At 45.7% G+C, this 23901-nt stretch overlaps 1 protein-coding gene across 1 annotated transcript; it reads left to right on the top strand.

The window, feature by feature from the left end:
* Positions 1 to 284: 284 nt before the first annotated feature.
* CLDN1 (claudin 1) lies at positions 285 to 9302 on the top strand. The gene is made up of 4 exons (XM_026071009.1): positions 285 to 306; positions 7883 to 8047; positions 8520 to 8604; positions 9140 to 9302. The coding sequence occupies exons 1-4, from the start codon at positions 285 to 287 to the stop codon at positions 9300 to 9302; spliced, it is 435 nt and encodes a 144-aa protein (XP_025926794.1).
* The last annotated feature ends 14599 nt before the right edge of the window (positions 9303 to 23901 follow it).

Below are 23901 nucleotides of genomic sequence, written 5' to 3'. Positions count from 1 at the left end.
CCCGGTGCCCGTCGCGGCTCGGGCTGGGGGTGCCCGTCCCGTCCGGGTCAGCCCGGTGCCCGTCGCGGCTCGGGCTGGGGGTGCCCGTCCCGTCCAGGTCAGCCCGGTGCCCGTCGCGGCTCGGGCTGGGGGTGCCCGTCCCGTCGGGACCGGCCGTGTAGGGGCTGGGGATGTCCGTCCTGTCGGGGTTGGGACGCTGCTCCCGTCGCTCCTCTGCCGGTCCCAACGGGGCTCGGTGTGCAGGGGTTTGGGTGCCGGATCCCGTCGGAGACCCTACCGCCCCGATGTCCATCCCGTCGGGGCTGGGTGAGCTGGGCGTGCCGGTCCCGTCGGGGCTGGGCGAGTTGGGGAGCCGTCCCGCAGCCTCCTGGTCTGCCCCGGCAGCTGCAGGAGACCTGGGACCCGGTCCCGCAAAGCGACGGGACAGCAACGGTGGCAGTCACTGCCCAATGAAACCTTCGCGGAGGGCCACATCCTGTCCCTAGTGATGTTAAGTGCTGTAACTGCAAGTAAGAGCTTTTTTGGTTGTAGAAATTCAGTCAGGGGCTGTCTTTGGGTATGGTTCAGCAGTAAAGCAGAGTTCATAGAAAAGTGCTGAAACTTTTGGCTATGTTTTGATCTTGCTGCTACTCTTGCATAATTTTGTTCTCTTCTGAGTACATCACTGTTACCCCTTTGGGGCTTTTCAGCAAAGGGTTGGCAGCTGAGCTGGATTCTAGCCCAGATAAGGACAACCTGCAGTTTTTAGGCAGATCATTACTTCAGGGTAATCTGTGAGTCTCTTATATCAGCCTGAGATGGTAAAGCTGTCTCCTGCATGTGATAACTACCACTTGCCCTGCTTGGGGTATCACTCTGGGTGGTTACTGAGCCGGAGCCCTAGTGAAGCTTGTTTCTATCTTGTCTGTTTGTCTGCTTTTCTGCCCTGCTCTTTTGGTAGACTCTCACAAGGTCTGAGAGTTCTGAAGCAGTTTCTCAGACTATGGCTTACCCTGACACTCAAAGTATTTTTTTTTAAACAAACAACAACGAAAACAAAAGCCAAAAACACCCTTTTGGCCTGTTCCAATATCTTTCCCTTCATCCCAAGTCTGGTAAGACTACACCAGTGAGGCTAGTGTCCTGCGACTCCTTCATCTTTCTCTAGCTATAATTAATAAAAGAATAATTACCACCTTGGTCACCTTCTCTTTCCCAAAGGAATGAGCATACTGTTTCCCATAAACTGTAGAGAGGGACCACTGGGAGTATCCCCAAGTTAGATTGCCACCATCCCTTCCTGTGTGTCATGCGAGCAAAGCTGGACACCCTGAGCCCCACCTTCCTTGCTATTCCACATCGGCTGCGCTCCTGCTCCCCTGCCTTGAACACCCATAGGCCCTGCAGCTGCTGGAGGTGCAAATTACTCTCTTCAGGTGTGTGGTGCACTCAGAGCACAGGGCTGTGGGTAATCAGGGCTGGGCTAAGCACAGAGGGTGTTTTGAGTAGTAATTACGTATAAGCTCAGCTTCAAGCCTTTTATCTCTGCATTGGGGGGTGGGTGGAGGATACAGCAGAGCTGAGGAATCTCCAGCACCCCATGGATCACCTGCAAAAGGTAAATTTGCCCGAGGGGCTCTGTGGCTGTAGCCCATTGTTGTGTAAATTAAACCTGCCTGCAGAATCAAATGCAAAGCTTTTGTCAGGTTTTTAGGAATCTGTCCGGCAAAGACCTCCAGACCTGTCCCATTCATCTCTAAGGACTAAATAACAGCTGCTCCCCTCACCTTTGTTCTGCAAACAGGCCCTTCCAAGGCCACAGGGGAGCTGTGAAGTGCCAGGGACCTTTTATCCAGCTCTATAGGGCATATTTGCCTGAAAATTCTCAGGAAGCCCAGGGAACATTAGTATCACTGCAGGTGTTTTCTTCCTTGGGAAGTCAGCAAGGTGTGGCTAAAAGACACCTTTTCTTATGGTACTCCAGCTTTCTCAGGTTGTGCCCTTCCTATTCAAAAGCAGGGCTTTTGGGCAGGGCATGTCTACTGACATAATATCTTCTCTGCTGACTTTGTTTTCCCTGGCATGCTTCAGGGTTCTACAGGCTGCCAGAGGCTTGGGCAATGACAACCAGCATTGCTGTTTTGGTTGGAGGTTTGGAAAAAAAAAAAATCACACTTCAGCAGCCACACCCTGGGACTGATGCAGCTGTGCAGTAAGAAGAGCTCTCATCATTTATGTCATGGGGAAGGCAGTATATCAACGTGGGCAGAAAAATTTCGAAGCGACTGCGCTTTCCTTGCCAAGGCTGCACATGCCTTGAGTGCTCCAAGCCACACAGCAGGGCCTCATGCAGTGATGGGAGAGGCTCAGATCCTGCAATTATTTTTGTCTACATAGGAGGGACTGAGCATCCTCACACCTACAGTAGTTTAAGGTCATGGGAATGATGGAAAGTTTTGCCAGCAAGCTTTTGGATGTCTGGTAGCTTTTGCCATTCCTCTAGATGTGTTCATGTTTGGCTGCTTTGACTGATGCTGCACATCAGAGATTGGTTTGACATAAGCTGACATGTGCTGCTAGTGACTGAGGGGCCTTCAGCTTCCAGCATGGCCACATTGCTGAGGTGCACCCATGCTGGCATTTTTCCAGCAGCTGCATTCAGCTGAGGGCTTATGTGAGTCTGGGATGTGCTCCTGTTCAGGCAATAGAAAGGCTGCATTTTGCTGGCTTATGTGAAAAGCTGTGCATGGCCGCATGCAGACATGAGGCGCAAAAGCCACCCTTGCAACAAGGCTTTGTTGCACAGCCTCAGTGTTGTTTTGTAGCCCTCTGCCATCAACTGTGGAGCTAGCTTGGCCTTGTGCCCCTCCAAGGTTGTGGGAAGCAGGACCATACAGGAGAGAGAGGGGTTCCTGGTACAGTCTCTAGAAGTCCTCACTGAGCCACTCTTCTCTTCAAAGTGGAGGTTGTTCTGTGTCCTGTCTAGGCTGCTTCGGCTGAAGATACTCATTGCCCTGTTTGGTGTTGCTGGGAGAGGTTCTGTGCTTGAGACAAGCTGAGACTCATCTACTACTTCATCACCAAACCTAGTACCTTCACAATGAGCCTTTGTGCCCCAGCCCAGAAAATAAACAAGGGTTTGGATGCCCTCTGGGTTGAACAGCATCATTCAAATGTGAAATCTTCCCTCCTACATCTTTACCACCCTGGCTGATCCTGTTTCAGGAGCTGGGGGGAAGGGAATAGGAAGGGTTCATCTTTGGGTTACTGCTGCTTTACTGTGATGTTGGGGGAGTTGGGAGGCTGAGCTTTAAGCTAGCAGGAGGGACAAATGTGTCCTAACTGTTGGTCACCTCTCATCATCTTCAGATCTGGAATAAGCAGGTAGAACCTGATAGTATCTGTGCTTTCATGTGGGTTAAGGCTTAATTTGCTCCCTTATTTCTCAATCCCCATTCCCTCATCATGAAATTGAGATATATGAACACTGTCTTATTTGTGCTGTGCTTTCTCAAGGTAGAGGGTTACCTGGAATGCCGCTGAGGCTGTTTCTGTTTAGGCGCCAGGTTGTGTCTGTAGGGGGGACTGGARCCTGTTGCAATACACTGGCATTATTGCTCTGCAAGCAGCTTCTCCTAAGTAGCTTTATTAAAGTGTTACTATGTGTTACTAAGTCTCTTGAAGAGAATTTCCAGGCTTCACGGGAAAAAAGGCTGCCTAGATCTCCTCTGACCAAGTATCTGGAAATGGTGGTAATGCAGGCTGTATGTTTTACAGACAAGCTTTCTCTAGTGCCATTTCTGAGTGATTGCAGGAGGGCATCAAATTTTATTTTCTTTGCCTTTGGGATAGGCAGAGTAGAAGGCCATTTTCGCTTGCTGATCCTGTGTCTGGTACTGGATACACCCTGAGGCCTTTGAGCCATCTCATTTCTGCAAGAAGCGGGGCCTTTCCTGTCTGCTTCCTGCCTGGGTGCTCTCTGTATGGTTGTCTGGCTTCGGGGGAGATGCTCTGAAGGAGTCCAGGCTGGAATATCTGAGGGTGGTAGTGTGTGAGGTCCCTGCAAGGGCTGGTAAGGGGTTCAAAAGCCTCCAAGTCACTAGCAGGCTTTTGGGCCCAGCTAGCATGAGTGTAGAGCATGACAGATCTTTGCTGACCTCTGAATTTGTTACTGCTTGCTCAGATCCTCATTGTGTTGCCTGCCTTGCAAAGAAACTTTCATGTGCTGGCTAGGCAGAGCAGCAGGACCTCAAATCCAGCTTGTTTGAGGAGGTTCAAAGCCTTCCCACTGCAGTTTCATGAAAGCTGAAGGCTGCTGACTGTTCTTCTAGGTGGACTGTGCAGCATGCTTTCTACACTACAGGCGTGCTTGTAACTTCTGGGGAACTTAGGCTGGCAGGGATTGGAGGGAGTAGCATAGCATCTATGTTTCACCTGTATTCTGCCATCACTTTGCATGGAGGCCTGTGGGAGGGAAAGGACAAGTCAATGTGAAAATATGCAGGCAAGTCAGTAAATGAGAAATCCCCATCAGAAAAATCTGTGTTGAGCTATTATGAAAATTTTGCATTATAAACAGGCATTACAAAAATCCCATGGCACTTTCCCARCAGATTTCTATAGCATAGATAATATACACAGGATAAATAAGGGAATGTGATGACAGAAAAACACCCCCAAACTTTTGCTAGTAAAGTCCTTTCTTACAACTATGCAATTGTCAGCAGTTACAATCTGTGCTGGATGATAGTTGGGGGAAAGAAAGATTTTTACCTAGGTAGGGTTCAGATAAGTGTGCATCATGTAGATTAAGTCAAAGCTGGCTGTTAGCATGTTTTTTTTAAAAAGGCTGGCTTCACTAYGTGAAGCCAGTGAGAGCTGCTATGTCATTTTTTTGTGGTCTTATATAATGCTATGGCATTTTGTAATGGCCTGAGGGGTTCACATGTGTGTATTAACTGTTCTCAGTAATAGTTTGAAGACTGTCCTTCCAGTACTTACTGCTTTCTTGCTAATAGGTATTTTCAGGACAGGTCTGTAATTACTAATCAGCAATAAAAAGACTTGGCTTCCGAGTAAATAGTGGTTTATGCTGATAACACACTGTTGCCATCTGACAACTGTTGTTGGGTGCCCAGCGAGTTTGTCTACCCCTGTGCAGGACTTTTTCCTCTTCTCCTTGGGTTTCTGAGGCTGCCCAGGCCTTCTCTGTTGTGGGAGGTTGCAATAACCTGTTCCTTCTGAGCCTGTTGCAGCAGCAAGGAATGCAGGGGAAATCCCGTTTCTCTCTGTAATACACTAGATGTTATAAAAGGCAAATTGCTGTGTATTTCTGCCCATTGGTGCTAGCCCATCCTGTTGAGCGGCTTAAGGCAATTCTGCATGTCTCTATCCCTTGGAGTTGTTRAAGCACTAGCAAATGCCTGAGTGAACAACAGAACTAATACTAAACTAGTTTTCTTGGACTCTGGATGTGCAGCTTCCACTGGTGATGCAGTTGGTAATGTGTATGTAATAACTAATCACTTGTGTGATAATTAACCACAGTCAGTGTACTGCACACATTGCAAAAGTGATAGGAAGATGAAAGCGCTGCTTCCCGGAGAGCCTGCCTGAACACATGGCAGCCAGTTTGCGGGAAGGGGAGGGTGCCTGGCTAATACATGTGTCGCACTGAAACATCTCAAAATAATGGGAGAGTTTGTTCTGCAAACACTACAACCTGATTTACTGTCCCACTGTGCTGGTTTCTTAAATGCCTCTGCCTCCTGCCATGGAGCAGGGAGGCATGAGGAGCACTTGAGATCCCTCTCTGCCCCCATAGGCTCTGCTACTGAACTTCRGTGGCCCTGGGAGATGGATGCTCACAGTCTCCATTTCATACCTGCCGCAACTGAGATGCTGATTTTTGTTCAACTGTTCCTGCAAAGCTTTCATGGGGTGCAGCCAGTTAATACTTGCACATCTTCAGGTTTTAGCTAGGTTCTGTATCACCTCAATCTGTCTTCTGAAGCCCTATAAACTTTTTTGTGCATTCTCCCTTGTTTATAATCTCTGTTCATTGTACTTTGAAGATGCAAGGTCTCTTCCTTACTATATTTAGTTTTCTAGTTGTTTGGGATTGCATTCTGTTAGTTTGAGCCTCTTGGAAGAATTCTTTCAAACCCCTCTTTTGTATAGATTATTTTTGCTGCAGCAGGACTAAGCCAAGCTTGCTATAGATTTGATGAAACAGACTTGGTACCTCTACAGAAAATGTTTTTTCCCATGCAAAGTATCACTAGTGTGTTCAGCCACTGACCTCTCTAGAGCTGCTGCTGTGATACAGAATTCGGTCTTAAATGTATGGCAGCTGAATTGGTTTTCTGTGTGGTATCCCATCAGCTGAAGTTGCTCTTAAAAAATCACATAACTTCTTATTTAGCAACTTAAAACTATTTTTCATGTTCAATATCTGACATTGGAGATGTATCTTTTGCTAACTTGAGATTTGTGTTGGGGTTCCACTGTTGTGATTTATGCTAAAGTGATAAATGGCTTCATAAGTGGCTTTCAGCAATCAATGATGCAGCAAATGTTTGATTAACACCTGGGTGCACCCTTCCCCTTTAGAGGAAGTGAGAGGAAAAGCCATTTAACCAACCTAATTGTGGGTTTTTTTCCCAAGGAAGACAAGCTTCTTAGGAAAGCAAGTCATTTCCTATTGCTCTGTGCTCTGAACTTTGGCTTTGTGTTTTTCACTGACTTCATAATATACTCTCAGACCACTTAAGTTTCACTTGTTAAGAGGCAGAGCCAGACTTACCTAAAGCAGAATTCAAAGCTGATGGGCTGTCTGCCTTCTGCCTCAGCTACTGTGTACTCCTGGGACCCTGTGTTCCGCTGAACATCTAGCTCTATTTGTTCCTGGATCTTCTCAGGACTGTGTTTTAAAATGCATGCTGTTCCAATGAGCCTGACTTGCCAGGCAGTAAAGATCAGCCTCTTATTCCTCCACTGCTCACTATTCCACCCATCTTTCAYCACCTGAAAGTTTTTATCAGTAATAGCTTGTTTTATTACTGTGGGTTTTTTCCTTCTTTGATATCAAGAAAAATCTGTGCCATAGCTCAGGTGTGTGTAGAGTTAGAATGTCTGTGTCTGGGTGAGTCAACATAAAGCCAGGTCTTAGATAAAGAAGCATATGGAGTTTGTTTGCTCGGAACCCAGGCAARTGCAACTCCTACCTGTGGTAGGCATCACCCCACACCAATTTTTCAAAAACCAAGAGGCTGTTAAAGCACTTAAGTATTTGAGCCTAACAAGCTAAATATTTCAGGCAAAAAACTATTTTCACTTGGTTGGAAAAATCACTGTCTCTGTCACAATTGTAATTTTATACCTTCCAGGACCAAAGCTCAAGGTGTTAGAGCAAAAAAACCTGAATTTTAACACTGAAGTAACTATAAAACAGGCTTTAGAAGTATTGAACAATAAAGGGGCCTTGCTGACTTCTGTGGGACTATTCATATGTATGGCACTATTCATATTTAAACAGGTCTAAAGGCTTTGTCAAGAAACAGCCTAAATCTGAATACTTCTTTGATAAACAGATATCCTTCCAATTGGAATTCAAATGATCAGGGAACAAAAGTTGTCTGAGGGCAATTCCCCGGTCATTTCCTACAAAAAGCTGCATGCCCTTGTTTGCCATGCACTTTAGAAGAGGTTGAGATTTCTCTGATCCTGATGCATGACAATCTCAGTTTAAAGCTGAAAAGGAATGTTYTGGCTGTGTCCTGAATAGTACAGGGCAGAGTATTTGGACACATAATTTCAGTAGTGAACCCAGTAACTTGAGCTTTTATTTGTATCTTCAGGTTTTCATTCTCTTTATGGTAACTCAAATCCTAATGTCTTTTAGGCAGTCTGCAGGCCACTCGGGCATTGATGGTGTCTGCAATTCTCCTGGGCCTTGTTGCCATATTTGTTGCTGTGACTGGCATGAAATGCATGAAGTGCATGGAAGATGACCAGGTGAAAAAGATGAGGATGGCTGTCTTTGGTGGAGYGATTTTCATCATTGCAGGTTGGTAACATACAGATGTGTTTAATCTTAAATGTGCCAATTCTAAATGACAGGCAGATATTGGGTGTGCTGTCATTGCTCCAAGAGCATTTTGGGCTGGGAACTCCCTGGAGGACTGAGGCACTAGCTGTTGGCTCTCCAAGGCACCAGACAGGTCTCTTGGCTCTAGCATTATGCTTCCTGTATGGGGGTGCTCCATGCCACCCATCTCTGTCAGCAGAGCTGAGCTGACCCATATAGCCTGCTTTGTAAAAGGCTGCCAGGAGTCCTGTGTTGGTGTGACTTGAGCGTGGGTGGCTTTAAACCCCTCTTTCTTTCCCATCCAGGTCTAAGCAGCAGCTCAGATCTTTCCAGGGTGGCAGCAGCTCAGCATCAGTCCAGATGCTTGTTCTGACACTTATTTTTTGCAGTTTTTTGTTGATTTTTCTTTTCTTAATAACATGTGATGTGGTGTTTTTTCCCACATGTGCAGGAATGGCAGCACTGGTGGCCACATCGTGGTATGGCAACAGAGTGGCTCAGGCCTTCTATAACCCTTCCACCCCTGTCAACTCCAGGTACTGCCCCATTTTACATAATGCATAGACATTTCATAAAATTTGTTATGTAGAGCATGACAAATGTTCAGAGTATAGTTATGATTGCAAGCAGCTCAAAACAGAAGAGAATTTCCTGAACTGCCTGGGTTGGCTTTGCTGCTAGGCAGAAGGAGCATTGTGACCAGATCTCATAAACCCTGTGGCTCTTGCAACAGCACCAAGGCTTAAGGCAGCATGACTGCAGCAGACTTAGCTTATGTGACTTCTAGTCCCCCCCCCACACACACTAAATGTCTGAGGCCTAGTTTTTATAGAGCTTGGCTGCCTTCTGGTCTTGCAGAGCAGACTGAAATAACCAAGTGTGCAAAGCTTTCTAGGACTGAAGGTCAGCAGAGTCTCAGGTCTCTGGCACTCTAAACTACCTGCCTTGCAGGAAGCCGCTTCCATAAAGATTTCAGCCCCCTTATGTCATGTGAACATGCTAACACAGGCAATGCCTGTAATCCAGAGACACTGTCTGCAGTATTTACTTTCTTCCTTGTTACTCCCACAGATATGAATTTGGATCAGCCCTCTTCGTTGGCTGGGCAGCTGCTTCTCTGGCCATGCTGGGAGGAGCCTTCCTCTGCTGCTCCTGCCCCCGGCAAGAAACCTCTTATCCACCCACCCGAGGCTATCCGAAAAATGCCCCCTCCACAGGGAAGGATTATGTATAATGAAACAAAGAAGAGGAGCCACCAGCACTGGTAGTGAAGAATCCTCTGGAAAGGACGCTACAATGCCACTGTCCTGAACAGAGCTCAGACTTTAAGTTCTGCCTTCCTCTTTTCCCCAAAATGTGTATATTTTTGTATCCTCTTTGCTACTGGATATAACTTCTCCTTTCTCTCCCAGCCCATGGAGGAAGGCTAGCTTAGGTTCATGGGTATTGTCACTGGAAAGATGAAGCCTTCAAGCTTGGGTTAACTTCAGTATTTGGGAGTAAAAGGGAAAATGATACTGTTTTTAGATGGATGTTGGTGCTTTTTTAGTTTTTAAATTAGATGGTAACAATTCAGTCCCAATACCCGTTAAGTTAGAGCCCATTGCAGTGTGTGTGTAGGAATTAAAAGAACATGTATGCGAAGCAATAAAGCCAATGCTAAGGGGAAACAGTTCTAGGGCAAAGACTTTACATATAGGAATGCTTGAAGAGATTTTACAATGCTCTTGTACTCTCATTGGCACCCTCTTCAGCACCTTTCTCTGTACAGATTGGCAAGATGAAGGCAAATACAACATGCAGCTGTCTATGTCCATGCTGTTGACCAACAGAAGATGCAGTGTAATGTGACTTGGCTTAATCTCATGTCACTCTTACTGAGATCTGGTAAATAGATCGTATCTGCCAGAGGCTGCAAGATTGTGAACTCCCAAAGCAACTGCAGGTGTCCCTGATGCCAGGGAAGAGCTAGTGAAAAATGATTCCTTTCTACTTTCACTGAATGGCTCTCAGTGGGGCTGTTGCTGCCATCCCTTAGAGATGCTGAGCACTGCCAGTAATTGTTTCTGATATTCTAACCATAAAATCTAGCTTTGAGCTTGAACTTTGATTCCCTTGTGTGTTACAACGTACCTCTAACAAACTCCCCTTTCTTGAATGTCAGCTCGTACTTTTTCTACTTCTGTTTTTTTGGCCATTATTTCACATTTGTAATGTTCTCCTTTGAAGTCGTCCCTTCAGCTCTTTCTCTGTCTGTGTCCTGTTGCTCCTCCACCCTATTGACATGTTCCAGAGATGGCCAGGACTTCCCCACATGTTCAGTCCCAGGCCAGTGTCCCTGCTGTAACCTGGAGGGATTAAGAAATGCCTCATTTATCACATGAGCACTTTCCACATGGAGCACAGTCACAGACATGTTTTACTGCTACATACAATTCCCCTTTCAAACTGCTGCTGTTCCTCTATCTCAGACTTTCCTTGTAAACACTTAACCTCTGCCTTTTTCCTCCCTCACACATACCAGATCTATTAATTTAGTTTCTCTTGGTTGTTCATGCATTTAAATCCTAGTCTAGTTTCTGGATTGACTTTCATGTTTCTGTCCTCTCAAGTCTGCAGTTCTTTCTAATTTGGAATGTTATGAATTACTGAGCTCAGTTTGCCTTACACAGCTAAATGTTAAACCAAACAATACACTGCCAACCCTTGATGTTTCCCCAAGGATACCTCACATAATGCCATTTGATTCTGTCTTTTTTCTCTTCTAAGCATTTCCAGTGATGAGATATGAAGGCATATTCCAAGAAAACTGACTTAAAAGTTATAGCATTTTCTTCTAATCCAAGCTCAAAGAGGAAGAAACCCAGCATTTTAAAGATAAAGCCATCATTACATATAAAGTCATATCTGAAAAATGCAGTTAAAAGGTTCCCACCTCTTCCTCTGAAACACCCCATTTTCAGTGTTGTAACAAACTGAATGAGGCTGGCTGGAGTTTAAATCTCATAATTTCTCCAGGATGGTGTCAGCTCTCCAAAGCTCAAAACTTGCTGTTCCTAAGGAAGGAAGCTGGTTGCTTTTGACCAGGCCTATAACTGTGTATATGTTCAGAGGCATCAGACTTTTTGATTTCCTTCTGTAGATAGGGAGAGCCTCGGGCTGAGCTATGTACAACCATGGTGTTAGTGGTTTGTTTAAGCTTTGTACCTCTGTTTGACCTCACTCTCTGCAACATGAATCAAAATTACTAAAAGAAACCAACCAAAGCATCTGCTTTTGGCTTGAGATGATGTTGGCCTGTATATGGAGATGGCTCATGCAGCTTCCGTTTCTCCATGGGGAGTTGCCTGTGCACAGTGGCTGCCTCATGTGACCTCATCTTGAAGTTGCAGCTCAGGTCATCTCAGACAGCTGCTGAGGTCTGTGCTTTTGTATTTGCATTAACCCTGAGCCAGGGAGCAGATTCTTGTATTGGGAACTTGTATAAAGTGTTTAAACAATTTCAATAAATTGACTTTTTTAAAGAAAATCAGACACTTCATTTTTGTTTTGAGTAGAACTTGGATGGTGTGCATGGAAGAGGAGCATGGCCTGGGCTCTTGGGTGTCTGCCTGCCAGGATTGAGCTTGCTATGTTGTGTGCATCTCTGCAGCAGACATAGGTGGGGACAGCTCTTCTGCAGTGAGTCAGGCGGTTGTGGCCTCCGGCACAAACTCACCCAGTAATCATCAGCTATGATTGCAGCCTAGGATCCAGAAGGTCTGTTCCTCTTCACAAGGCGTGCCGCACCCCGGGTGGAGCAGGGAGACAGCAGATCAGCTCCCTGACAGGGGGGAGTGCAAGCTGCAGGAATGGGGACGGGACAGGGCGTGGAGCTGCGGCACTCCTTGCGGAGATGCTCTTTCAGTGGTGCCTTGTGTTCGTCAACCTTGTCTGGGGAAGAGGAGCAAGCTGTACTTTTTTAAGACTTTTTTTTTTGAACTCTATGTACTTTATTGCCTTTTCTGGGCCAACAGGATCATGAAGAGGAGAGGAGCCTATGGAGGTGCTGGGAGGATGTCTTGTACTCCAAAGCCCCTTTTGGAGTATGTCATGCTTCTCTCAGCTATGATAGCAAGCATAAGCAGTCAGGTGTAAATCTTTGCAGGCCAGGTAAAGAATGGCTCCCAGCCAGCACTAGTCTTTTGTGATCTCTGCTGCTGCCTCCCGCAGGGAAGCAAGGATCTATTCCCGCTTCCTTCTGCCTGCCCTGGAAACCTTTTTCTATTCACACAGGGCTTTGGTGTTCCCCTTTTATTCTTCAAGTACATGTGATAAGAGGCAAACTTTGTGTTCAAAACTTTCTTATAGTCAGTCAAGAAGCTTGTCTGTGTTCCCTCATTTTCCAAGGGCTATTTGCTTTTCTGCTACAAACAAAAGGAATAGAGCTAATTAGGGTCGTGTAAAGCTGGCAGAGCAAAACAGCCAGGCATGTGGTTGGCTGAGTGAGCTTGCACTGCCTGGAGCAGACTGGTTGCCTGGCATAGTTTGGGGTCTACAGTCATTCTTATTCCAGCCTGTCAATTAGTCAAGGATTTCCATTGAGATTAATTTTTTTCCCATGTTTTCATGAGTGCTCTCTCTCCTTCCTTCCCTCCCTCTCCCCCAGGACTTTTGCAAGTTCTGCTCTGAAGTTTCCTATTGCAGAAGTGAGGTCCTAGGCAGAATAAAATGAAAGAATAATCCCACCTATAAAATGAACAGTAGGACTTTTGTTTCTGGCACAAGCAGGGCACCCTAAGTGACACATACCTGTTTGAGACAGCAGTGCAGAGGAAGGAGCCAGAGGCTGACTTCTTTGTTCACTATACTTCTAATTTAACAAAGCTCACAACCAAAGCTTCAGCTCAACAGGGCTCATAGGTTGCTAGTGGGATGGCTGGGAAAGCCAAGGGTGAGGGTGTTCAGTTTGTGAATGAATATGATCTCATGTGGGTTGCAATCCTAATTTCAGTCCCACTGGTGATAAGGCACAGCATCTCTTCTCTTACTATTTAGGGATGAAGACAGGTATTTGGAGGACTTTGAAGTCTCAAGAGCTTTCCCTGTCCATGGTCCAGTTGGGACAGCTCTTGCTTTCCTCATCTCCTGCTTAGGAGGGCTCTTCCAGTGTCTTTCACACACAGTCATGCAATTTCACTTGCCCATATTTTCTGCATCTCTTTTGCTATCTCCATTGTAGGTTTCATGGCAAAGGGGGTGACATGGATTGAAAGTTGGTGGAGAGTTTCCCTTTGGATTTCAAGCTTTGCGTGTCGCCATGAGATGCCTGCTGCTATAAACATCTTGAAATGAAATGATGGTATTTGTTTCTGCAGACAATGGGAACTTTGACTGCTTCTTGGCATCTTCCTCCACATGCTATTTATTATTCACTTGGTGCCAGAGTTGTGTATATCACGCAGGGAACTTCACTGTCAGTGGAAATTATATGCTCATTTGTATTGGTTAGATACCATTTTGAAAAGGGAAGAGACCTGGAGATGTTTTTTGGAATAGCACCAGCCTCTTGGATTTCTTGGCTTCTGCAGCTCAATCATTTTAAGAAACTGTCTATGCTAAAGCCTTTATCAGATTAAGCTTCTGACTTACACATAAGTTTCCTAGAATAAATCCACCTTTGTCTTCTGTGCTGCTCTGAGCATAAATATAGTGTGTTAAAGCACTGAAAACTCTGACAGTGGAGATCCCAGAAATAACCAGCAGAGCTGGTGACAGCTTCTGATGAGAAGTGTTTGTGAAATATAGAAGCTCGCACTCCTTTCAATATGACACAGGAGCAGAAATAATGGCATTACAGAGGAAATAAAGATAATGCAGAACTTCTGCTTAAGAGCGAAACCCGGAAATGCCACTATCTTCCTGAAGGTGCACAAATTTAGCAGATTTACAAATCTAGTTGAGAAACCAGACTAAGAGAGACTTGTTTGTTCCAAGCATGGAGACATACAAAATAACTCTGAGGCAACTAGTGAATTGACAGTAATGTAAAATAGGCTCATTTCAGGCTCAGTGCTTTGGCAAAGGGCATCTGAAAGATGCCAACAGTAGCAGTAGCTTCTTCCCTTGTCTTACACCAATGTCCATCTGAACAGGCAGCTCACAGCGCAGTGGCAGGACTGCAGTCAAATCTTACAATACAAGATTTCTCAGGTAGTTCAAGTAGCCAAACACAGTCCAGCCAGCAAGCAGCACCCACCTGTCTGTACAAGCCATCAGGGTCTCTCCCCTGCAATGTTCCTTGCCCACCATGTGGCTTAGTGCCAGCTGAATATCAGAGGAGACTGCGGTGCCACCCAGAGCAGAGGGTTACCTGCAGGTGAGATTTCCTCTCTCCTTGCCCACAAGAATGGCTGTTTGGAGAGACAAAATAGAGGAAGGCAGACCTTGCCATCTGGGGAACTTCGATCTCTTTAGCTGCATCCCCAGAGGGAGCTTATCGCTGCCTGTGACTGCATTGCTGTCTCCTCTTCTTGAGGCTTTTTCGTTGCTCTCTCCCTCTCAAGCTGCATATGATCCATATTGCTTACAGTCCATCTATGAGGGTTATGCCTCTCACAAAGTCCTCTTAAACTTTCCATGAGCCCCACCACTCTTCTCAGGTCAAAAATCCCCTTCCCAGTCACTCTGGTTGGATGTCTGTTGTCTCTGTGGAGTTCCCAGAGAGACAGGATCGCTCTTTACAAGCATGATCCAGTGCACTCATTTTTCAGATGGGACTGCAGTTTGCCCCATCAGCCACAGACTCACAACAGCTGCCCCGTTCAGCTGGAGCTGTGCATGCATCTGGGCAACTGACCTGGACTTTCTAATCTGGCCCTTTGATTGAAACAGAAACAGCTTTGCCAGGATTTCCTCATTATCCCTATGCATTAATCTCTTTATTCCTCCAGCTGCACAGGCACTTCAAGTTACTTGGTTGCCATTTCCCTACCTCTAGAAGCCCAGCCTGTGACTAGGAGCTTGTTCTTCTATAACACTCTGCTTTCAACCCTGTCTGCAGTTCCCCCAGAAATCTTGCATACTGTGGCATCTGCATCGCTGCGCAGAAAGTAAAAAACACTTCTTTGTTGAGCCTCATGTGCTTGATTGGAAAACATCCCAACTCCTACAGCTTTTCCAGAAAAGCCCTGCCTGGATTCCTAGCATACTGCATCAGGGACATGGTGTATATAGGGTCTACAGTTTTACAGAAACCTGCCAGAGATGCTGGCCCCCCCTGCCCATGGGACCCTGTGGGTGGTTCTGCTTTGCCACAACAGGGGCTGCAGGAGGCCCCCAGCCTGGGGCCCACCTGTGGCCAGGGGCTGAACACTGGACAACCCACCCAGCAGGTTTGCCTTGGAAGCACAGAAACTGGAATCCATTCCTGCCAAGTTCACCAGCCAGTCCAGGACCAGGTTTCAGTTCAGGAACCTGAATTCTGATGTTAAGTTCCTTGTATGAAGGCATTTCTATGTGCTCCTTTTTTGTCTTGATCCAAATCAGAACCATTTTATTAAAAAAGAAATTTCTCACTAGATCCCTCCTTTTCAGCTGGCTCCAGCATTGGGTGCTGCTTCTCTCCTATGCTTCTTCTGTACAGTTGTCCAGGTCCTTCTTGAGGAAAGACTCTTCCGAAGTCCTTGCACCACTGGATCCATCTGACCATACCAGGCTGCTCCTGACAGGAGCTGCATTATGTGAGCCAGGGGCATATTCTGGGGCATTGCACAAGTCCTGTTCTTACATTGATATATCTGCACTTCACCTACCACATCACAAAATGCCATACCTGTGAAAGGTACATCATTGGTTTTTGTCCAGGAAGGTGAAGGTTGTCACTGTATTTTCACATCACGGCTGAGAACAAACCATCTCATCACAACTAAGGACCTCCTTTGGCATTCCCAGCAAGGGTACCCAGGACGGAGGGCTACAAAGACAGCTTTTGCATATGCCATACAGTCTGCAAACAGCTTTCCATGGAAAAAAAAAAGAAAACAAAAAAAACCCAAAAAACCCACTATCCTGCAGGCAGCAGGGAGGGAAGCACAGTACGGATCAGCCAGTATCAAGCTTTCCTACTTCCTTGGCTCCTAAGAAAGACCAAGCAATCTGTGTGCTGCTCCAGCACTGTTCCTGCTCCCTCTTGCCATGGAATCATCTCCTGCTGGAGGCAAGGACTTTTATTTTTAATTTGGGAACCACACAACAGCATTCAGCAGGTGGGAGGGGTGGGATACTGGTACTCCCAGCCCGGCACTGGGTCAGCCTGGTGGCTACAGCCTCCTGGCTGCCTTTGGAGCCAGCTCCCCCAGCAGGAGAGCAGCAGGGGAGCCATAAAAACAAGCTCAGCCAAGGGGAAAAAAAGCAAGAAATAGCATTCTTATTACAAGGTAAACAGCATTAACTCCATCTTTGGGGGAGTAGAAACAATACGGTGGTGATAGGCTTTTCTGCCCATGAGTCCTGGAAGGGCGGTGGAACGCACTCCACCCTCCTGTTATGTAACGCTCCCCACGCTGCAGCTGTAAATAATCATTTACCAGTGCATGCCTCTCTTTTGCTGCTTTTATAGGCTTTTCTTCTTAAATGCAGCTCCCGGTGGGGTAGCCACACAGAGCTGAATGTGTGCCTGGCATAGCCTCACTAGCGGAGCTGGCTGAGCTTTGCCAACCTGCTCCCCAGGGTCAGAGCTGGAGTGATTAGCCCCAGATTACTCCCGTAAGCAGAGTTTCCAGTCGTGGCAAGGGGGATGGGAAAGTGTGGGTTGTATTTGTTTTTCCAGTGAAAAGAGCTCAACAGCTCATTTTAATTACTTTTTCCAGACCTGTAATGGCATTTCTCCACAATTTACAGTTTTCCAGAAACGGACCAGTTAAAACACAGCTGCCAGAATACATCTAACAGAGAATTGAGTCTGCTTGTTTACCTCACTTTGGGATTTTAAAGCAGGTGCTCTGGGGAGTTGTTTGATCCTTTCCCCACTTCGGGCGCTCAGAAGCTGTGACACAGCAAGGGCACAGTAACAGACGGTAGGAGCAGCTCAGTGCAGAGCGTGGGAGAGGGTGCGCGCGCAGGGTGAGCTTCTCCCTGCTTGTGCCCTCCTGTCTTCCAGCATGCAATGGCAGTACAGCTCTCTGAGCCTCCCAGAGCTAGGAATAGGCACTGAGAGCTTGGCTCCCGCATCTTCAAACCACTACACAGTGTGTCTTCCGAGGGCAAGTCATGCTGCCCAGGACTCCCAGATCACCGCCCTCCCCAAAGGCAGGAAGGGAAGCTAGGCAGATGGTTGTCAGTCCTACACATCTATCATTAATCCCAACTCCTTTATTTTTTAGAAAAAAAATAAAAATTCCCTTTTCTTTCCTGGTCCCTGTGTTCCCACTTCCTACTCCTGCACTAATCTGGACAGACATCGGCAAATAATCCATGTAGATCCTATCTCTGAGAAGTGAAAGGGTGGATGGTGTGTGGATCCAAAGGGTCAGTCCCTCTGTATGTGTATGCTCTTACTGGTGAGCCTTACCTACCACCGACACAGATCTATGGGTTGTCTCTTCTGTGGAGTTTTACTGGACGCTGACACAATGTAACATGACAAGAGCCTTTTTTGGGGAAAAAGGCACTTTTTTKGGGGGGGAGGGGGAAAAGGCTCTTGTCATGTTACGTTGCGCCAGTGCCCAGTAAAACTCCACAGAAAAGATATGCATGGGATGGATGGGATGGCTTTCCCCACAAGAACATCTCCAATACGGTCTACCTTGTCTTTGCAGAAACAACTATTTTAACAACAGCTCCTAGCATAGCTTTCAGAAGGGCTGGGCCTCAGTTTCTGCCCCGTTGGTGACCGTATGGAGCTTCCTAGGGAAGTTTGGCAGGCCGCAAGGGAGTGTGTGTGCTCTGGGAACACCAGCAGAAATGCAGTGCTGTGATGGTCCCTCTGCCCAAGCACACAGCTCCATGCAAGGGCCAGAGGAGACAGACCAATTCCAAAGCCCCCTGCCACCCCACTCTGTGAGGGAGGGACATCGTCCTGGCCCAGCAAAAAGGCTCTGCGCAAGAGGAAGTCTAATTTTCAATGTCCTGTAATATGTTGATGCCATAGTATGTTTAGCTTGGGGAAGAGGCTCTGTTGATGTTAAAATCTTTGCTCACATCGGAGCTGTGGTATGTTCTTTCAACATGAAAAACAACAGCAGACTGGGCTGTGGCTAGGTCATCCTTGCAAAAATAATGGGGCAGTTGCTCAGCTGGGACTAAGCTATTAGGGCTTCCTTGAAGTGGAAGCAGTCCACTGAGCCTTCCAGAGCCAGGCCAGCTGGTGCCAGCCAGGCATCTGTCACGGTAACACTGGGTCCTCATTAAGATTTATTGCCAGGTTAGTTAGACCTGAGGCTTCTACACTGGATCAAGCAACATTTCCTAAAATTTTGGAACTGGCTCCAAATCGCTGATGGCAGTGTCGAAGAACAAAGCTCCACCTCCCCATCTACAACCTTTCCGCTAGCTACTGCTTTTTGAGTCCAGATGATGATGGTGATGATAATGTTCTTAATAATAACAACGATAGCAAAAAAAAAAAAATAATGCACAATTAATGCACATCAATGCACGTTAATGCTCAAGGCACAGACCAGGTTACCATTGCGATATACCCTGTACACACACTGGATGGACTTGCACTGAGATCTCATAGTTACAGCTCTGTGATCTGGAACTGCTCTGGGATAAAGCATTGTCATGGCTCAAACACACCTCTCCATTTGGTTAACAGATTTGTTATTAATAATTACTTGCATCTATGTAGCACTTGAGCTCATGGGACTGCTCCAGGCTGTCTGCTTCATATTTCAGGGCAAGTCTGCAGGACTAAGCCCTGCAGATAGAGAAAATAGTTGTCTGAAATTCAAGCCAMCTCTGGAGCAGGTATTTATCTACACAGGAGTTAAACGGCTTTTTACTATTTTGTTTGCACACCTAAACTCTTCATCATGTRGCTCCCCAGAGTGGTCTGGTGAGTTAGGACTGTGTTATTACCCTGATAAAAGGTGGGCAGCAGGCAAGCTATAGCCTTGAACCTCAAAAAGAGCCCCGGGGCACCACAGGCTAGCAAAGCTCCTAGGCTTTCTGCAGAATTTTGCAAGAACCTGGGCACAAAATAACCAGGACTTTGTCTGGTCTTTTACTGGAGACAGGGGCCAATGCAGCAGCAAAATGACCAACCTTTCCTTGCACACGCCTACATTCTGTCGAAGGCCTGAGTTGCTCCTGACACAGAGGAGCTCTTATCAACACAACACCATGCATTAACAGGAATTTCCTTACGATCTTTCCCTAGAACCAGGTCTGGGCCAACTTTGAAATGTGGTGACATCACGATCGATGTTAGGAGCAGATGAAAATTGCTGTGATAGAGTCACACTTTCCTTGAACCTCTTYCAAGAAGACAGACAGGTCAGGTGTTTCAGATGAAGTTAAAAACAATTATTGAAATAACATAAGTTCAGAATTTRGCAGGTCTTTTATAACTTTTTTGTTATCACAGATCACAATGCTAATATTGCAAAAGTGTATTTTGTTTCTATCATAATCAAGGCATCTAGCACTGAATAACGGATTAGTGGAGGCTGCTTTTTTATATTTCAGCATACACAGAGCTTAGCAGTGCATGTGAATACCAAGAGAACTTCAAGSATTGCATTGCTTTGTCTGCTTGGAAAATGAAAACACAAGAGCCTTGGAGGGAATTCAAGCTGATTTGCAAAGTACATGGTCTAAGCCAGCTCACCCCCCCTCCTAATATTAGCAAACTTACATTATCTATGTCCCGGCTTTCAGAAGTTAACCCTCCCTTTCCTCCTATTCTCCACCTGGATAAAGAAATTTGTACTGTTTAAAATCAGCAGGTCTCTACTCTGCACAGTTAACTGGCAGAGTTTTCCATCAGTGCTTTGCTAATCCTAATTCTTTCAGTATTATTTAAATGATATCATTGCTCACTGATCAATGCTTCAGTTTAGCTGTGTCATATGCTGTAGAAACAGCTCAGAGCTTGAAAAAAATAAATAATACAGTAAGGATGGGACAGAACCAAATATATACATTTAAATCAGATTGATCTTGCGTGAGTGAAGCCCCATAATATCTCTGGTGAAGCAGGCAGTATTGCATTCAGTATCCCTGAGCCTCCCCATTAATTGCAGCACTTGGACTATCTTTCAGAAATGCAGATCTTAAAAACTGATTATGAAGCTGGTCAGAGGCAGGGAAGGTGTTTGCTGTAGCTACAGCTGTGGAACAGGGCASAGGAATCCAGAGTCTGTGAAACTGCAAAATCTTTATTGCTGGCAAAATCTCTTTACCCTGACGAATGATAATCATGATGCTATCTTACTTTCAAATCCCTGCTCCAAAAAATCTTTATAAGCCCGAATGAAATGAAAAGTCTGCCTGGGAGAACTGGAGAACTGGAGGCCTAAGATGATAGACTCTAGGAGGCAACTTGGCTGTTCCCATTGATTTTAAATAAGAGATACCTAAGGAAATGACAGGACAGATAAAGTACAGAGCGATAAATGAAGTGTCCAAGGTCACACAACAGTYGGGAACTGTACTTTCTGATGCCCTCACGTGCCAGGTATTAGACAAGTGGAATTCCTTGCTAGATGATGTTGTGGATGCAAGAAGTTTACCAGCACCAAAGGAGATGGGACAAGTTTTGGGAAGAGAGATCCTTTGGGGGTTACTAAAAACACAAACTGCAACAGGGTGCACCGAAAGTAGCTGGAGACTGTGAGAGTGGGAGGGTTGGGTGAGGGGAGGGGTCTCATATATACTGACTTTGTTCTTACTTTTCTCTAGGAATGGTTGTGGTCACTCACAGAGACAAACTACTGGGCTAGATGTCCCTTGATCTGAATCAGCAAACTCTTCTGAGATCTTAGATATCTGTCCCAGGCTTAACCACAATCCCACCTCTGTTTTGGTCGGTTAGCATTCCTCTCAGAATAGTTGCAAATCACCCATGAAGCGCAGGGCATGCCCTGCTCCCTTCCTGCCAGAAGGGCCATTTGCAAGTAAAGGACTTCAAGTGTTTCCATGAAGATCTTTAGAGACAGAGGGTTTTTTTTTTTTTTTCCCTGAGACATGGGCAATTTTGGTTCAAATATCCTGGAAAAAATGGGAGCTAAAAATAGACAGTGATGACAACATCCATGACTTCCTACAGGAGATGTTTTTCAGGATTTTTGTGGTTTCACTTTTTCACCGAAGAACTGAAAGATGTTCAGAAGAAATGTTGATAAAAGCTAAATAAATATTCTTCCTTCTCCCCCCCTGGAATTCATCTTCAAAATAACTTACAATGAAGCTAATCGAAACATGAAAGGTTCCTCTCAGAGTGGTGCCTTTTCCTCTTAAGAGCAATTGAGGTGATTTCCTATAAAAGGCTGTTCTCTGCTCAGCGTCTGTAGCAGTGTTTTTCTTCTCAGAATGGGTGGCCACACACATTTGCAGAGACCACCGGTGCACTTGCTGATGGATGTGCCRTAACACGTGGTGTGGGAATTGGAGAGTGCAGCCGTCCATTCAAGCACAACACAAGAGCCAGGCAAGGGGCCATGCTTCTTGGATTTGCTGTTAATGCAGTTAACCCTGATGCAGCTCCCTTCCTTCTCTTAYTGCTTGATGCCCCTCAGTCATGCAACCTTTTCCATATCAGAGATTTCTTTTCCTCTAGAAGTGTTTGTCATGTGGATTGAATTCTGGCAGAAGGCAATGAACTCAAMTTTGCGGAGGCTGCTGTATGCATACAGACCAGAAGAATGGGGTGGGGGCAGTGGCAGCTTCCCACGCATAGTCTCTGGCTGACTGGGCAGGTGGGGAAGGGCTCTGTGCATTATCCAGCCCAGAAGCTGTGGGATGGCTGAGTATGGTTGCTATAATTGTGATATGGCTCTTCTAGAGAAGATCAGAAGAATGTGGTGGGTGCAATCTGGGACATATTCCCACACCCATCTRTATATACTTACGCTCATTCAGTTCAAATGTCCAATTAAGCTTGATGGCRGCAATTAAACAAGAGCATCAGTATCTGTTCTTACTCATCTGTGGAAAACAGTTAGAGGGATTCTCTTAAAGATGATTAGTCAAATTTTAAGCCCACTGTTGAAGCTAGAATCTCAGGATAATTCRGTCATTTGGAAATGCTGTATGTGTGTGTCAGTGTACCATAACACAACCTAACACAGACAGTCTCCCAAAAGGATGAAGAATGGAGAACAGGTATCCATTTTGATTAGGACTGGCAAAAATTAAAGTGTGTTTCAATGAATATGCACACATGTATGTGACATATGCACGCATTATAAGGGCAGGCTCCAAAACGCTAGGCAACACTRCTGTGTCTGCTTGAAAAGAGGTACAAATGGCATCACAAGAATAATGAATGCTCAGGGTTGCTGCCATTTATGGGGCAATTTCTATTATTTTTATATGGGGTTCCCACTGGGAAAAAGGCTAAGTCCATTTTTTTTGTTATAACAGAGCAGGAGGGAAGAGGCTTTCCTTCTATCTTGCTATTACAGTTAGCTTTGTCATCCCATCCCCTTTGTCAACTGACAGAGGTCTGTATTCAAATCAGCAAAAGTCTTACCGATAGCTAAACAGTAACAAACTACAGTCAACTTTTATCTAGACTGGATTAAACAACAGCAAATCAAAGATGCAGCACATTTCCCTTTTCTTATACTAGTGCCAGAAGGGGTATGTTGGAACCCATTAGGAAAGAATCTCATTTGGTCCTGGTCATATCTAGACGCAGGAGAAACCTAACTACCAACCTACACTGGAAAGAAAGTCAAGACTGCAGCTGATCAAATAAAGAGCTCTTGAGTTTTGAGCTAAAACGTCCTAGATTTGGTTGATGAGTTTCTGACAATACTAGTGCTGAGCTCCTGCTCCATTTGGGCTGCTCAGATCTGTTCAAATCCAGAAATGATCCCAACCTCTCCAGCCTGTTAATATTTGAAAATGCCATCAGATTTTTAGATCTGAAAGTGCCCTGAGGCAGGCCATGCCCTGGACTCTCATCAGCCACCAAAACTTCAACTAAGCCTTTCTCCATTTGGATAAACAAGTCACTCTTTTCCTCTTTGATTCCCATCAAGCGGAAACRTCACTCCCGAAAATGAAAGCAAGCTAATTTACTGATCTAAACTGCTCATTTCCCAACATAATATTCAAAGTGTGAGTCACCCAAAAGGATTCTCACCTTTTCCRTTAAGTTCAGAAGCAGTTTCAGTGGAAAGTAGGCAGGACACTGCCTGAGCACAGTGCGAGGTTGAGCTGGCAGCATCAGTCACCTAGGGTACAGGTGGAGGAGGAAGGCTTCCCAGATTAGCCTCTGCCAGAGCCCCTCATTGGCACCGCTCAAGGAAGTATATTCTTAGCATCGATAAGTCTGATTATCAGCTCAKTTACGCTGTGGTAAGGCAGGAATAACTGCAGTGGAATCAAATGCCRGAGGAGTGTAAATGAAATGCAAAGTCAGCCCAGTCATCCTAAAAGAGGTCAGATGAACAAGATCAGTAGCTTTGTCTGAACCTTCTGTTTTAATGATTCTTTTCTGATGCAAATAACCTAGTTTAATAAAGTTAGGTGCTGCCCCAGGACCCAATGAAATTTGGGTCCCAAATGAGGGATGGCTGGGTGGCAGGGCAGCTTCACCTAACTCTAGAAACAGTTTCATCTCTCTCTTTCAGCTGCAACAACGAGGACTTTTCATTGTGTGCCTGTTCTCAGACAAACTT

This window comes from Apteryx rowi, unplaced genomic scaffold (assembly GCF_003343035.1).
Source record: "Apteryx rowi isolate R43461 unplaced genomic scaffold, aptRow1 scaffold_32, whole genome shotgun sequence".
Classification (NCBI taxonomy): Eukaryota; Metazoa; Chordata; class Aves; order Apterygiformes; family Apterygidae; genus Apteryx; species Apteryx rowi.
Note: the sequence above shows the minus strand (reverse complement) of the source record. Positions and strands in the feature narration are given on the sequence as shown.